Genomic DNA, 17414 nt, shown 5'->3' with positions numbered 1-17414 from the left:
CTAAATGGTACTGAATACTACACTGGCCTATAGTGTTTATATCAAACATTAATTTAATTGGGAATAAAAATGATTGAGGAGGTAATTTCACTTTTAAAAACTTTGGCGTTTTCCACCAAGATTCCCGACTCACAGATGGATGCTGCCATCCGACAAGTAAACATATTCCACCACTTATCTTTCCTTCCTGTTTAACTGAACCCCATCTAGCAGTGGGTGCCAGTATATACACAGCACAGCTGGGCCCTGACGGCTCAAATCTGATCTCTGTACAATGGATCAGTGAAAAGAAATATCCCTGAAGAACTAAGTCTGATGATTTCCCCCAAACAACCAATTTGTGAATATAAGTTGTCCATGAAAAGAATATCCAGCCACTTATTGTCATGACCAACCTGTAACCTACAGAATGAATGGCACCAACATTGTAACAAATTTGGTCACTGCAGAAAATTTCTACTACTCTACTAGGCAATGTACAAGAGAGAAAGAAAAAGAAGGTTCCATTCAATTAAATGAATTGGACTCTGATGGCAGAGTTCCATTAAAAGCTTTCTGATAAGAGTTTAAAACTCCTGTAATAATTTTCTGATGATAGCAGTTTAAACCTCTATATGAATGTGTGGTCAAGTTCATATTTTTTAAGCCCTTTGCATCTAAATCTGCACTTGAAAGCCCTGTAAGGAAGACAATCTGTGATAGTTCCAGATAAAATTAAGGACCAGCAGATGCTCTACCCAATTTAACACATAATTTGAAGGTGCAAACTTTTAATCAACTTCATTCTATTCCTTTGCTTTTGTTTACTCATTCATTCATTCATATATCCATTGAACACTCTCTCCATCAAACACAGTTAGGTTTCTGCAAAAAGGGAATAAGAGTGTGCCTCTTCTACTGCTCTCTCCTCTCCTTGGGTTGAGCCTCGGATATGCCAACTCCAAGGCAGAGATTTCTATTTAAAGTCATGAATGGATTACAAGAAACCCTAAAAATAATATTGACTTGGGTTGAGAAATGCATTTTGTAACTTTTTTGTTTCCACACAGGTGGAATAATACTTAATGCTAAATGTGTTCAAACGTTTTATTTTAACTGTAAATTCAGTCTACTCTACCATTATTAGGCAGTGGTATTCTTAATTCAAAAGATACAATTTTTAAGTATAAGAAAGACACATGACTGTTAACAAGTACCAGCAATGTGACTGTCATCAAATAAAATATTTTTATTGTTTGTTGATTTCCTATGTCCGTTTTCTTCTTTAACCAAAGGATAAAATAATTGAGAATTAGGTCCACTGTGGCTTGAAATTAGCGATAAAAGAGCTCAGCCGTACCTGTAGAATGGGCATGAGTAACAGCTGATGTGTAGGATCACTGCACGGATTCAGTAAGGTTACACTAGCAGGTGCTGAATGAATGGAAGCTGCCCTCACTGGCACTGGAATGATACAATGCCAGGAAAGCTGGGGGGGTGGGGAGGGAGGAGTGAGCATTAAGGACAGGGTTCCCTGGTGGGGTGCTCAACACCTGGAAAAGGGGACAAGAATGAAACCTGAGAAAAAGAATGGGGGGCTACCTGGAGGGACTTAGGTCAGGGAAGCAGCTTTCTAGGCTGGGGGATTAGAGTATGTCTATAGACAGTGGTTTAAGTTATAAACAGGAGAGGAAATTGCTGATGAAGAAAGGTCTTACGTTAGAAAACAGGGAGGGGATGAGATCAGAACAAAGGAGAGGAATTAGAAAAAAAAGAGATCCTGTTCCTTACAACTAGAATTGAAAGAAAATTAAGAACTTTGGGGGTGAGGAGGAGGCAGTAAAGAAAACACAGGCAGAGGCCAGGACCCCCTCCGTGAAGCAGAAGGCAAGCTCACCTGCAGTGCAGAATAGAGGGAAAGGTTTGGTACAATGACAGAGAGCAAGTCGATCTGATCATGTGTGACAATGCTAAAGAACTGGCTTGGGGTGTGATGCCGAGACTTCTGAGGCCCCTCAGAGGCATGCAGGCCATGGGTACAGGAGGAGATGCTGATGGCACTCATGTCAACAATTTGCTATCCCTGAAATAGGAAATCAAAGATAGAAGAGATAAAGTTCTCCTGGATGGCAATAAGGGTATGATGTGACTTGAGTGACAGCTATCCCAAACCTGAGCAAGGAAAGGAAAGCCTTCTAGAATTACACAGGACCAGGGCTGGGGAAATGCACAGAAGATGGATTCAAGTAGTCCAAACACTTTGGTCAAGTAGACAGCAGTTCCTGCCTGAACGGAGAATGTGGTCCCATTCTGGGATAGGCAGTCAGAGGATCAAAGCAGGCGGCAGAGGATCTAAGCAATGGGATCCAAGAAGGTGGACACAGAGTTCACGGAGCTCTCAGACATTACACTTGATGGGAGAGGGACATTTTTGTGGTATGTGTGTTTTGGGAAGGAGGCAGACGCATTGCAGAAAGGTGGCAAATAGCTTGTTCTAGATCACAGACTGGCAAGGAATTACGATATAATTCCAAAGGCCAAAGGCAAGATGCATAACACATGGGTTCTTATCAAAATAACCTGAACTGGGATGCCTGCTATATAGTCTCGTGTGATAAAATGCTACGTCAACTTCCTTTTGTACATTTTTATAAACAGTTCCTTTTGTATATAGTACAGATAACCAAATGAAGTCTCAAGTATAACAATCTAAACCAAACCAATTCATAGGAAGAGAGAACAACTAATTACACAACTGGTTTCCCAAGAACATTTTGGGGCAGAGCAAATGTGCCTTGTTTCCTCATGTTTACACTCAGGTATTGTGGGGATAAAAGGCGTGGTTCCTGCCCTCAGGATGCTTATACTGCTAAAAGAAGTGAGAAGGGAATAGAACAGTGATTAAGAGCACAAGCTTGGGAGTCAACCTGTCTGAGTTTGAGTCTTGGATCCATTACTCACCAGCCAGGGACCTTGAGCAAATCCTGTGACCTCTCCAAACTTTTTCCTCCTCTGTAAAATTCGGATAGACAGGGCCTAACCCATGACGAGCCTGTGAGGATCCATTCAACACGGTGCCTGGTACAGAGTAAATACTCAGTAAATGCTAGTTGCCAGTGTTCTCATGCTTACTATTATTAGATGCCTTAATGTGGCAAGTGCTATAGGAGTTCTAAGGAAGAGGAAAGAAATTTTCTGGGCTAGAGAGATCAGGGAAGGCTACATAGAAGAGAGAGTTCAGCTAAGCTCTAAGGAGAGTTCAGCTAAGCTCAATGCCAGTTAGGTGTGTGGATGGGGGAGTCGGAGAAGAGAGGGCAATGAACCCGGCATGAGCAAAAATACTAGAAATGACAGGATCAGTATATGGCAGGCAGCTCAGAATGGTGGAGTAGAATTTCTGACGTAGAAAATGCTGAGAGACATGCTAAAAAGGCACACGAGGTCTCTCTGTGTGTAGGGGCCTTGCATGTCAGACCAAGGAATGTAGGGGCTATCTGGTAGGCAATGAAAAACTATTAAAGTCAAGAAGGACAATTAAAAAGTAATGCTAAAAAAAAAAAAAAAAGCAATGCTAATTTCCCTCATCCAAAATGTAACTGGAAGGGTAGGCTAGTGATTTTCAAACTTTAATGTGCACATCTACCATCCAGGGATATTAAAGTGAACACGTTTGACTCCGTACGTTTGGAGGGGGGCCTGAGATTAGGCACTGTTAATAAGCTCCCTGGTGCTGATGCTGTTGGTCATTGGAACAGTCTTTAAATGGCAAGTGTATATGTATTCAAGGTAGCCTGATGGAGGAGAATGACTGGGTAGGAGGATAGGTAGACAAGATGGCTAGACATGAGCTAGCAAACTCATTATGGGTCATTATGTCACTGAGATAAAAACACAGTACTGGAAATTTTTGATTCTGATTTTTAGGATCTATGTAAGGAGGACAACCAAAACTCCTAAGTGTAACTCCTAATTCTGAGCCTATTTTTTTCCACATCTTAAAATAATGTTAATTTAAATCTCATATAAAATGTAAATTTATTTTGTTAAGTATGAGCTTTTCTTATTTTATGAATACAACACACAATATTATCAAGATTATTTTACCCAGGAGTTAGCTATCTACGACAAAAGAAAAATGTAAGAAACTGATTCCTTTTTCTATAAAGGAAAATGGCATGAATACATTCATGATGTGTGGCTATTAATAACTTCGGGGATGACTGAAAGGGTTACCAACATTTGGTCATAAGAAAGAAACCGTGGCAGCAGTATCTTATGTGACAGTTGGATTAAAGAAAAATAGCCCTCATGCTATTACAGCAAGAACGGCGTAGTCAACCATATATGTAGATGAGGAATTGGATACGTTGGCCATAACACTTGTTATACTGACATCTCAAAAACTAAACCCAGGGTTGGATAGCTGTCAAAGCCAGTAATTTCCTCTTGAGAGCAGTCTTTGTCACACTGACAGACCACATCTGTATTCATGCGGTGCTGGGTTCTGAATAATATCTGTGATACACAGAAAAAATAAAGAAGACCGCCATGCCACCCTCCATGATAGATAATCCCACCAGCGAGTTCTGGAACTAGAAGAAGACTGCCAGCTCATATAACACAACAGCCTCATTTCTGAGATGAGGAGAGTGCAGGCCACAGAGGCTCACTGATTTGTGGGAAGACAGGTAAGTGGCAGAGCTGGGACTGGAACTCAGGTCTCCTGCTTCCCAGCCCTGGGGCTTACTGCTCCACGTGACCTGCACAGGGCGCCGGGCAGCATTTAGAGAGTAAAACAAAACATACATAATAGAAAGCCTGTTGGCTACAAAAGCCATTCATTTACATAAAATGGAGTCATCTATTCAACACGTACAAAACTGTGCTGTTCTGTCACGAGTATGATGTCGAATAGTTTGCTGTGCCTGCTCTCATACTGGATTATGTGTATACACATAACTATGAATAAGTATAAAGAAGAAAGATACTTATGACAGATTAGGAGTTTAAAGCAGAAGGTGAAGACAATTTCCTTTTGAGGGTAGCAAGGTGGTGGGTAGGGTGTAGGGTAGGGACAGCTGTCGGGATAAGAAAGGTCTTAACAGCTGGGCCTTGAAGGTGAGTAGAATTTGCATCTAGACGGGTTTTACATAAAACAGGACTATAAAATTTGGGCATCCTAAATGTAAAAGAGATTAAATGTTCCTTCCAATCAAGTAATATATCCTTGATAATATTAACAAGTGAGCTGAACTGAAGAAACCAAAATAACACATTCTACTTGAAAATCTACATAATGAGGTCATCACTCTTCTTTACTTGTTTTCCGTCCAGTTGCTGAGCTTCAACTCCTACGTCACCAATTCTAAAGTTTATATTGGTAAAAGGACAATCTTCAAATGCAAAGTATAATTTTCATCCACAGTACAAAATCAATTAAAAACCCTCTGAAAAACTGGCATTTTCTTAAAACGATTAGCATATATTTCTATAGCTGGATTTTTAAAGTACAGTTTTATTCAATATGTTATATGTGAAATCCCCAAAGAAATAAAATTCTGAGGTCAGCTTGAACAGCTTACACACAATGATACTGCCCATTCAGGAACCACATGAAAGAGGATAATCAGAAAAGGAAATCTCTGACAATACAATTTTGGAAACAAAAAAGTGAAATAAGAACTAAGGCATTTCCATAGCGAAGAAGATACAAAAATCTGTAAGATGAAAATTGAAAATTCAAGAAGTCTATTTCTTTGGCTTTCATACTTACACAACCAGGTATAGCTTGTAACAGCTATCTGCGTATGATTACGCAGAGATATGACTTCTAGGCTTTTTAAAAAAAAAAACTTTTCTATACACAGAAGCATGTAGATAATTCTGGATCAATAATCATATTCATCATATTCATCACAGTAGGTACTCACTATAGTAGCTGTGCTCTTCTTGAGGTCACGTGACTACATTTATAAGAGAACCATTCTGATGCACAAAATAATGACTGGGAAATCTTTTCTTGTCTGAGAAAATGATGTGCAACAAGTGGGCTCCCGGTAGAAAGGAATTACAGAAAGCTAAAGAACACAGTGAGGAATATTACTTCAAAAGAGATGAGAACAAATTGAAAAATAAGTGCTATCTTTTTTAAAAAACAGATTCTATTTATTTATTTGAGAGAGAAAGAAAGAGGAGGGGCAGAGGAAGAAGGAGAGAGAATCCTGAGCAGACTCCACACTGAGCGCGGAGCTCAACACGGGGCTCAATCTCACAGTCCTGAGATCATGACCTGAGCCGAAACCAAGAGTTGGATGCTTAACCAACTGAGCCACCCAGGCACCCTGAAAAGTAAATGCTATCTTAAATCACTTTCCTTTAGGCCCCTTGGGTCTGTAAGATTCTCTTCCAGTCAGCATAACAGAAGAGTCTGTTAGTTCATTCCACCCAAGCTGATGACAACCCTTTCCTCTATAATGGCCGTGACATGAGACATATATGATCTTTCTGCCAAGAAAATATCCATCACTCCCTAAACCCCTACCCCCACTGAAACCCTGACATTGAAAACATATTCATCAACAAGTCATGATGCTCTTATCGTCAACCAATTTTTAATATCCAGAAGAGGAGAGTTAAGAGGCTCTTTGTTTTTTGACCTTCCCCACATAATATGAAGAGTGAGATTCTTACACCAAAAATATCAGATATAACTTTAAATGTCTCTAGTCCTGATTAGAGAGCATTTTGGTGCCTCGATATTTCCACATTACATTAGTATCTGGCAATCTGCCTGTGTATTCAGAACCTCAGACAGTGGGTCAGGGAGTGGGCCTTATGCACATCCACATTTCATTTCATGGCTGGAAAGCAGAAGCTTCCCAGAGCTTTTTGCCAATTGACAGGTGGTGGGAAAGTGCAAATCTCAGCACTTACAATGAGATGGAGAAAGCTCCTAGGCATGGAGAAGTAAATATACCCACGCAGAGAAAAAGGCCTGCCAGAAATACCACAGGGTGCTAATGGCGGGCAAAGTCAGGAAAGAACATGAAGCCAGCTCCTTGATAACAGCTGATGTTAAACTGTGAATCACAAGCAACCCCAAAATAAAGCAAAGAGAGGCCATCAGAGATTAATGCATGAAAACCACGTGCAAAAAGAGAAAAATGGAAGGCAAAGCCACATGTGGTTATAAAGCTCCTGATTGCATTTTAAAGTACTTTTTCCTAGTTTAGAAGAAGTAAATTAAACCATAAAAAAACCCTCAAAGTGAGAATTTCACTGTCACTGGACATTCAGAGTAAGTCACAATGAACCAACAATTATTTATTAAGTAAGTACAATGCATAGGGCACCAAGCTGGGGACAGTGGAAGTTGCGAATAAGCTCATAAACTCAAAGAGCTTGTGTTGTGTATCTTATGAAGATAATCCTAAACACTGCATTTTTGTTTATAAAGTGAAAAAAAAAATACAACCGTACATACTACCAAACTTAAGCAAAAGGAGACAAGACTGCTCAATGTAAAGAAAAAGAAAATTTTATCATGCAGGACCTTGAAAGGTAGGTCTAATCTGGGCAGGTAGGAAGTAGAGAAAGGCACTACCAGCAGGGGAAACAGAGAATGAAGTTTAAATACACATCACATGTTCAAAGGAACAAAGCATTATGCCAAGGGAAACACAAGAATTTGGGGCTAATGAAAGATGAGTGTGAAAAAGAACCCGATGTTGGAGAGCCTTTTAACCTTACCTGTTAGAGGCCCTGAGGATTTCTGAATGTTTAAAAAAAACAACTATAAAATTTTCTATAAGTTCCACTAGTATTGAAGAAGAAAGTTATTTTTTAACCTTTTAGTGCTAGAAACAGCTGATTATCTCACATTCATTCTATTGTACAAACAGTACTATTCAGTTCTCAAACCTCTGGAACTTCTGCCACTTGCAGTGGGTAGGAAAAAAAAAAGATCTTCAGAAAAAGGATTCCCTAAGAACTTCTGAATAATGAAACATCACCTCTGATATAGCCTCAGTAATTTTAGTACACAAATCATAATTATCAGCTCTAAGTAGAAAGCAAAGTTTCAAATACTGAAAGGAATCTCAAATTCTGAACCCACATGTTAAACATTTTAGGATATTTTTAGAGGTAAATAAACTAGTACCAATTTCTTTGTTTTTTGCATAACATATCATCTCTTGGTTTAAGAAAGTAACTCTGTTCTTCGAAACCCTTCCCTTGGTAGAAAACTTGTTTTCCTTAATTTATATGAAAAAGGCTATAATTAGCAGCCCCCAAGCAATCACTCATTAAAAATCTCAAAACCACTGTTTCCCCTAATAAGGCAAACACCTCTATAAAACAAGAGTTGTAAGTAAATATAGAAAGGTTTAGGGAAAATACTATAAAATAATATAGCAAAATAACAAAAGGAAATTAAACATCAGCATATATAGCTCAAGAAAGAAATGTAAAAGAGAAAGAAAACCATAGAAGGAGAAAAAGAAAAGCCGCACTGGACACAGTACAGAGAATAGACTTTGCTGAAAGTATGTGAAGAGACATGGTGAGCAAAACAAGCCAATGAAATAGAAACTAACAGACAATTTAAAAGGACTTTCAACATAAGCATAATCAGCATTCTCAAAGAAAAGGAAAGTGACTCAAAAATGTTAATGTCCAATTCACTATAAATTTTTATTCAAGGACAATGGCCCATGTGAACATTTTGAAATGTGAAAGACACCAGGGAATACAGTTATGATCCCTACTAGAAGACAGACTTCAGCTAAACAGAAACTATGGCACAAGGTCTGGAAGTGGGCTTTGAATCCACATAACTGTAGAACTAAAACAAAAGAGATTGTGGTTGCCAATCATAAATGTTATACTATATATACCCATTAGAAATGTAGTGTTATAAAGCCTGACAATATATATTTTTTAAAATCATACAGCCTTTATTCATGATAAAATCAATAATGCAAACATTCCCAGAGTAGTTAGGCAGCAATTCACAAACCTCCCCAAAAATACCTCATTTAGCTCTTGCGATGCTTTAGTGAATGATCCGTCAACTTATAAGCAAAACGATTCTTTGACGTCTTATGCCTCAAGTCTGTCTTTCTGAATTGGTTGTTTTGGTTGTTTGGTTGGTTTTATTGTTGTGGTTGGTTGGTATGGCTTAAAAAAACTAAGGTGTAATATGGACAACTACTTCTGAAAGATACCACTCTTGATCTTTATTAGTTTCTTTAGGAAGAATATGGCAGTCAGTGAATTAAAGGTAATGAAAACTTCAGTCATTCACACCAAAGATGACTGTCTAATTAGGATTCTCCCTCTCTAGTGGTCTTCTTCTAGTGTCTTTGGATATCAGCCTTCTTCTGGGTAACTGTGGACCTAGGAAATGAACTCCATTCCCAATGGTCAATTAAGTGAAATGCTACCCCAGCTGTGCAAAAAGTGAGTGTCTAACCTAAGAAATATGTAATTTTGTATCCCTAACAGCCTTAGCAGCTGATTTTTTCCTTATTCTTGAAAATTGCTGGAACCACTGAAACAGAGTTGTGTGGAAGACAAACATCTCTGTGTTTTTGGCCTACTTCAATCTACACTTAGAGGAACTATTTTTCTCTCCTTATTTGGTTTCACAACTTCATTTAATACTTGTTACGCATCATTAATTCCGGTCTAGGGATTGTAATGCTAAAAATAATAAAAATGAGTGTTTAAAATGGGCACGTTCAAATAACTAAAATGCCTTCTTTGGCTGTGGTCTCCAATCTGTTTCAATCCATAATCCTAGGGAGTATAAGATTTGTGGGCCTTTCATATGTTTATTTACAGGTTATATGCACACATGCTGCTATATTAATATAGTATATACATTATAAGGCATAATATAGAAATTCTAAAGAATTAAAGATAAAAATTTATTAACGGCAATGATTTTTGCTGTCACTAGAAATTATTAATAACAAAAATAATGTGATTTAATATACTTTATAATTTCCAAACATCTCAATTTAATCCTTTGTGATTGAGCAATTTGTTTCAATACTTGGTTTTAATGGCTGTCAAAGATAGCTCTTGAAGATATGTGGACCTAAGTGGGAAAAGGGCCTCATGACACTGAGTCTCTTGATTTATAGTTCCATCCTCCAATAAGAAAAAGGTTCAGGGGTGTTTTAAGGGTTTTTAAAAATTATTATTTTATTGTTATTGCTAACTGAAATTCAGCTAGTATATGTCTATCTCTCCTGATATTAGTTGCTCTTGAAAGCTTATTAAAGTTATTGAATTTTTATATCTTTAGGAATTGTGTTCTAAAACCACTGAAACTTTGTAAGATTTTTTTCCCACTGGGTTAGGACATTCCACTCTCAACTTATTGAACATGCAGATGTGAAGGGTTTTAATAAGTGTCACACATCACTTTTTAAAATAGAATCACATTTCCAAACATTCATTTTCAAAAATGCTCTCCTGGAAGCACAGATTTCTTTTCAGAAGTAGTTTCTCACACATTCTTAAAACACTGCTTCTATAGGAAAGGGCTGTATTTAAGTGTATGTTTCAAAAATACACTTGAACTATGAGGTTACACCCACTGAAACTGTTTAACACATAAAGGTCAGCAAACATGGACACTTGTCTTTTGTTAAAAGAAAAATGCAGTAACAATTCTCTATTCTTTCCTTCCATGAGGAAGAAATACATTGACGCTCATTACTCATCTCATCACCAAGTGTATACAAAGATGCTACCATATTTCAAAGGTCTTGCTGTTCTAGAATCAACTAAGTAACAGCATCCTATGGCATTCTGTCTACTTCTGGCTTTAACTCCTTTGCTCTTCTTCAGCAGTGTGCTCGGTTACCTTGCTTATGAATGTTGCAGGAAAAGAACTTCGAAAAGGTCACTGTCAGTGACAGAGCAACTCCTTATTTCAAATAACCTGCTTTACAATTTCTATGGAGCAGGGATGGCTTCCAGCCAGATTTCATGAAGTTATTTTTATCCCAATGGGAACATCTTCCCTATGTTCCTAGCATCCGCTCTCTCCTTCTTCCTCTCTATCAGAAACTCAGAGGACACATGACTACCCAGAGCAAAGAGGACATTTCCCAGTCTCTTCCCCCTTACAGCTACCCAGCAACTTGAAACTAGGTTTGGATCACCAGGATGGAAGTAGAAACAATGAACAGCCTTAAGAGGAAGGGAATCTCTTCTGTTCCCTTCTCTGACCTAGATGGAATCCAGATGTGATCACTGAAATCTAAGCAGCCACCTTGCAGCAAGAGGGAGATACCTGGTGTTGAGGCAGCCAGAACAGTAAGAGGAAAGGAATCTGGGTCTTTCATGACCATGTTGCCCTCAAGTCAGCCCCAGACTGCTTGTGTTCGTGTGGGAGAAATACAGTGCTGTCGTTTTTGAGTTTTGTGATTCTGGGTTTTCTGGTTCTTATCGCAATAAGGACCACTAATGGATATACCTGGGAACAGCTGAGGAAGAGCGCACACAAAGACTCAGAGAAGACTCAGCTCTGCTGTCTTATCACGTCAGCACGTGCTTGCGCTATTCATACGATCTTCACTCTGCAGCTTCCTAACAGAAACTACGTTTAAGCCACTTGCCCATATTGTCAGGCGTCGTCTAAATAAAGGACATGATATAACCATTATGTCTCCTCTATCAGGGATGCATGAACTGCAACATTTATCAACAACTCTGAAAGCAAATGAACGAGGGGGCCACCATCAAGCAACCTCCACTCTTCTCTTCAGACAACTCAAGACCCATGTGTAACCTGTGTCTGATGAAACATTAATAAAGCTTCATTTTTTTTCTTGATCAATATATACATACACAAAGAAGTTCTACTTTTCCCCCTGCTCCTCTCCCACCCTTACCAACAAATATCTATACACATCTCCCTGGTGTGCAAGCACTCCACTATCAAGGGTACAGATGGAAAAATCTGCATACATAAGTGTTCTCCATAAGACTGAAAACTTATAAAAGCAAATGGTAAATCGAGGGGTGGGTGTATATAAAGATTTTGGTGCCTTACCTGAATACGTCCAGAACAGTCCTTTCTGATAACTTGGGAGCCACCTGCCTAAATGCTTTCTTGAAATCTTCCAAAGTTAAATACCCACGATCTATTTGACATGAAAATATAAAACATTCACTTACTTCTATAAACCCTATGAACTGTTACCTCAGCCATATTTGTGTGAGACTTTCTTACTCGAAGAAAAGCAGTAAATATAAGGTAATCTGAGATTGTCTCATCAGAAGAATTTAAGAATCAACCACCACTCTCCTTCAGTGCAGGCCCAGATGATCTCACAGGTCATTAGCCGATTCTGTGAGTACCAGGGAATGGACTGCAGACACACACTGCCATAATGGCATTAGGCTTCAAGTCTATGTGAATTGCCAAAACAATTTATTCTTCAAAATTCACTTTTTTTTCTTGCTTGGCATTAGAATTATAATATATGAATATTTAGAGGGAAAACATCACAGCAGCGAAGATGCTGACCCTGGACTCCATGAGTCTTTCCATCCTGTGTGTGATCTATGCAGCACAGGGGGTTCAAAGCCACTTCTCTCAGCTATATCCAGTGTGAGAAAGTGCGGGTCAGAGTAGGAGTCAAAGGAAAAGGCGTTACGGTTCCCCACACCTTTGTAGGTGGCTCATGACCTCTAACCCCATGTGGCCAGCCCTTTTGCTATTCCCATTATAGTGCAGGCAAATCCTAAGTACAATTACATAACTGTAAATATTATTTTATCCATGGTAAGTGTCAAGAGTTCAAGACTGTGATAGAGAAAAAAAATTCACACCAACATCTAGGTAATAGCTAATGAATACAGTAAAATAATCTTCCAAGTATATTATTTTATTTACTGAGAGTACATAGCACCTTTTCTTAATAGCAATTTTTTTATATCAAAACAGTTTTAAAGATACTTACAGTGCCTGTCAAAAGCTGTGAAGATGTGTCTTATTTCATTCCGATGGAGCTGAACTTCCTTCTTTTTCCTAACAATACTTAAAAACTCCTCAAGCAATATACCTAAAAGTTAGAAAAAACAATTGGCTGAAAGTGACCATCTTCCTCTTTAAGAAAAAAACAAAAACATAAACGAAAAGTGATACACATCATGAACAAATTTTATTTTAGTTTTGATGAACAGTGCATATTCTTAAAGATCTATAAAGTTGAAAAGACATTTTGCAAAATGCTAAATAGACCCAACCCTAGCAATCAATAGCAGAAACAATAGGCACGGTTGGAGTTCACTGAGCTTTTCCAGGGGATAAAGGAATGGTGACCTCAAAAAAGTGTAACAGTCTTCCCTCTAAAAGATGTAACAGACAGTCCCGAAACTACTTATTAAACAAAGTGTCCTAATTTTTCTTTCCTTAGGTTCTTTGATTCCTTTTTTTCCTAGCCAGACGTCATTATGGTAGGCTTTTTTTTTTTCCGACTGGGAGATCGGGGCGAAGAAGTAGTTTCTCAAAAGTCAATACCAATTGCACAGCAGAGATAAAGGTGGAGAGAATATTCCATAAACAATAGAGCTGGCACCGTCCCCAGCCTGCGGTGCACCCCACCACTACCCTGCAGCCTCGGGCTCTGCTTCCTGTGATTCTCACAGTAAAAGAGCCCAGTGTGATCACACGAGGTTGGATACTGTGCTTACAATGTCTATGAAAATGAATTCTAATGTGATCTTTGTAGTAGGTTTAAAGAGTAGAGCCAAGAATTTAAACATTTTAGTGAACTGAGCCCCCAAAATAGAAAAAGAGCAGTTCATTTTAGTAACTCAGGATTTCCATTACAAAATGGATCACTATTTTTAAAAATAGCCCCAAGTCATACAATAACCATGTGCTAATTTTTAAGAACTTGCACTTTTGGTAAGGTAATACTGAGCTGTATACCTTTCTGAAAATAGTTCCACCGGTTTTAAAAAATAACATAGAAAATAGTTTTCTTAGGGGAACTTCGTGCAATGTTGGTAGGAATGTAAACTGGTGCAGCCACTATGGAAAACAGAATTAACAGAACTAACCATCTGATCCAGCAATTCCCCATCTGGGTATTTACGCAAAGAAAGCAAAAACAGTAATCTGAAAAGATACCTGCACCCTCATGTTCACTGCAGCATTATTTATACTAGCCAAGATATGGAAGCAACCTAAGTGTCCACTGATGGATGAATGGCTAAAGAAGATGTCACACACACACACACACACACACACACACACACACACACACACACACACACACTGGAATACTACTCAGCCATAAAAAGGAAGGAGATCTTGCCATTCTCCACAACATGGATGGACGTGGAGGGTATTATGCTAAGTGAAAGAAATCAGAGAAAAATAATATATGATTCCACATATAAAAAACAAAGCAAATGAATAAACAAAACAAAACCTGAGAGATACAGAGAACAGATCAGTAACTACCAGAGGGGAGGGGGGGAGGGAGTGGGCAAAATGGGTGAAGGGGATCAAGAGGTACAAACTTCCAGTTATAAAATAAATAGGTCATGGGAATATAACATACAGCACGGTGACTATAGTCAAGTCAATAACAATGTATTGTATATTTTAAAGTTACTAAGCGAATAGATCTTGAAAATTCTCATCATAAGAAAAAACAATTTTGTAACATCCGTATGACCACAGGTGGTAACTAGACTTATTGTGGTGATCATTTCGCAATACATACACATAAGGAATCATTTTATTAAACACCTTAAACTAATATAAAGTCATATATCAATTATAGTTTACTAAAAATAGTTTTATTTCCCAAGGTTTTCTTATTTGTAGTTAAAGGTTTAGAAACTTTAAAAGTCAATCTATCTTTATGTGTGTGGTTTTTTTTTTTAAGATTTTATTTATTTATCTGACAGAGAGACACAGCGAGAGAGGGAACACAAGCAGGGGGCATGGGAGAGGGAGAAGCAGGCCTGATGCGGGGCTCAATCCCAGGACCCTGGGATCATGACCTGAGCCGAAGGCAGACGCTTAACGACTAAGCCACCCAGGTGCCCCTCTATCTTTATGTTTAAATGCTCCTTTTATGACTCTTTAGGACCCACTGTGTGCCACACAGTGTTGAGCCCTGGAAATAGAGGAGAAAAAAGAACACACAGGATTCCAGTCCCAAGGGAGTTACTGGTCTAGTGGGGGAGACAGCGATTGCACAGGTTCAACTGCACATGTACACGTAATTATAAATCATGGTATGTGGATGAGGGAGAAAACAGGAAGTTATAAAAGGATCACAGGAATCCTCCTGCAGAGTAGATTCTGAAGGAGTACTCTCTAAGTAGAGGGAATATTTAAGATAAGACCTATGACAAGAAGGTACCAACTAGCTAAAGGTGAAGAGGAAGAACATTCCAGGAAGTGGAAAAAAAGTCAAGAAGGCAGCTGCATCTACCCTAAGCAAGAGGGCACACCTCCTGGTGCTTCCCAGAGTGCCTGGCATGTGCTCGGTAAAGCTGTGTTGTACGGAATTAGTGTATGCAGCCTTTCCCCCATCACAGCTAAAGATATGCAGGGATGCAGCTCTGTTCTCATCTCGGCACTTTTGAGACCAGAAGACATATCGAGACTGCTTGCTGAGGATAAAATTGAAGTCTAGTCATGCCACGTTCCTACAGGTTCAAATCTGTTTACTTTCATGAACACCAAAAGCTCATCGATTAGATAGCATCTAGATTAATTGAAATCCCTGAATAATATATTCACTGATCTTGGCATGCCCTACGAGACCCTTTACCATCTCGCCCCTTCTACCTTTCTGGTCTCCCTAGCAAACTTCCTGAGGCTTCCCCAAGGCAAGAGACCCTTTCGTCCCTTTGGGCACATTGCCTGGAATGCGCTTCTCCTTTTTCTCCTACTGAAAGTTTACCTCTCCTTCCCTATGCAACCAATGCATTACCTCTTCTTTGAAGTCTTCCCTGATTTCTCCCAGTTGAGTCCCTTTTCTGTGACCCAACAGCCCTCTGTTCGTAACACAAGTGATTTTCTTTTTGAATCTATTAGGTCCTATGGAAATTATTTGATCACACGTCTGCCTGAGAAGCACTGAGGGGAAGCACTGTATGTGGTTTAAAATTGTATCCCCAGTGTTTGGCATAATACCAGACACATAGTAGGCATGCAGTACATGTTTGTTGAGTAAGTACATAAAGTAATAGGAAAATGTTTATTTCTAGTTTCCAGCAAAAAGCATTAAAATGTGTGTTTTAAATGATCTCATAACTCTGTAAAACTAATGCCACAAGGAGGTTACTTTCGATTCACCTAGCCAGCAAAATAAACCATCATTTTAGAAACCCCAATTTCTTAATACATGATATAGTAAAAAAAACAAACAAAATTCAGAGAGAAAGGAAATGTATGCATAATATTTGCTCTTTACTTATCACTGCATCTGATTTAGGGAAATGATAAAAAAAAAACAGGACAATTCCATGGTTCAACGTGTGATTCACACACACACACACACACACACACACACACACACACACAAACAGAAGTACATGAGTAGTAATATCTTCTAAATTACATATTCAGAAAACTTATTGGTATTTGGAGCTATAAAGCAGTTAGGTCTTTATTTCAGAAGCCTGTGGGATAAAAAGCAAATGTTCTTTAGTTTTTCCTAGGAGAAAATGTGGATTTCAACAGAATGTTGACAACCACTTAAAAAGGACCACAATCTAATAACACAAATAACTTCATATATGTAATCAAGTTCTTTTACACTATTTTCCCACAGAATCATATGCCTTATTTTTTAAAGTCAATATCCCAAGGGTCATCAAGTAATATTAAGCCATGAAAACACATCCCCACTGCTCCCTCCACCCCCATGTCTTATCTTGCATGGCAACACATATCCAAGTGCAAGCCCCTTTTCTACAAAGGGTAAAGTTTCATTCAGCTTGGCTCTCACCCTCCAGTAGTACAACCACTTTCCAAAGCCAATGCATAATGGTTTGCTAAGTTTTATACACCTTGCTGCTCTTTAAGTGGCCTAGAAATACAGTTTCTACTACTAGCTCCACCTGCTGTCACAATATTCAAACCTAAAATTATCTCTTCACAAAGACTTTCAATAATTCTATTGCCATCAGATTTAACACTCAATGACAAATGCATTACCTGCATCCACCCCTGGAGTGAAAGAATATGTTCAGAAAATTCTAATTTCAAATACAACATTGGGTCTCCTATGTACATTGTTCCACTAATAACAATTACCCAAACACACTTTACTGTAGTTACACATTAGGATCATAACAACATCAGGAACCACATAGACCCATGTGTTTATCTGAGCTTATTATTAATCTGTCTACAAAAGGTGTTCAGAAATCACCTG

The 17414-nt window shown here is 38.6% G+C and overlaps 1 protein-coding gene across 1 annotated transcript in view; it reads right to left on the bottom strand.

Annotated features, from left to right (window-relative positions):
- Positions 1-17414, bottom strand: part of EFCAB11 (EF-hand calcium binding domain 11) — a 140740-nt gene that overhangs the window by 108590 nt on the left and 14736 nt on the right. Inside the window, exons 4-5 of the mRNA XM_028099406.2 lie at positions 12966-13067; positions 12053-12143 (exon numbers count right to left, since the gene is read on the bottom strand). Of these exons, the coding sequence (XP_027955207.2) occupies positions 12053-12143; positions 12966-13067 (193 nt within the window). The remainder of the gene's footprint in view (positions 1-12052; positions 12144-12965; positions 13068-17414) is intronic.

Source organism: Eumetopias jubatus, unplaced genomic scaffold (assembly GCF_037043125.1).
Source record: "Eumetopias jubatus isolate StellerSeaLion01/CBP00866 unplaced genomic scaffold, mEumJub1_p1.0 scaffold_7, whole genome shotgun sequence".
NCBI classification, from domain to species: domain Eukaryota; kingdom Metazoa; phylum Chordata; class Mammalia; order Carnivora; family Otariidae; genus Eumetopias; species Eumetopias jubatus.
The sequence above is the reverse complement of the archived record's forward strand: the minus strand, read 5'-3'. Positions and strand labels throughout refer to the sequence as shown.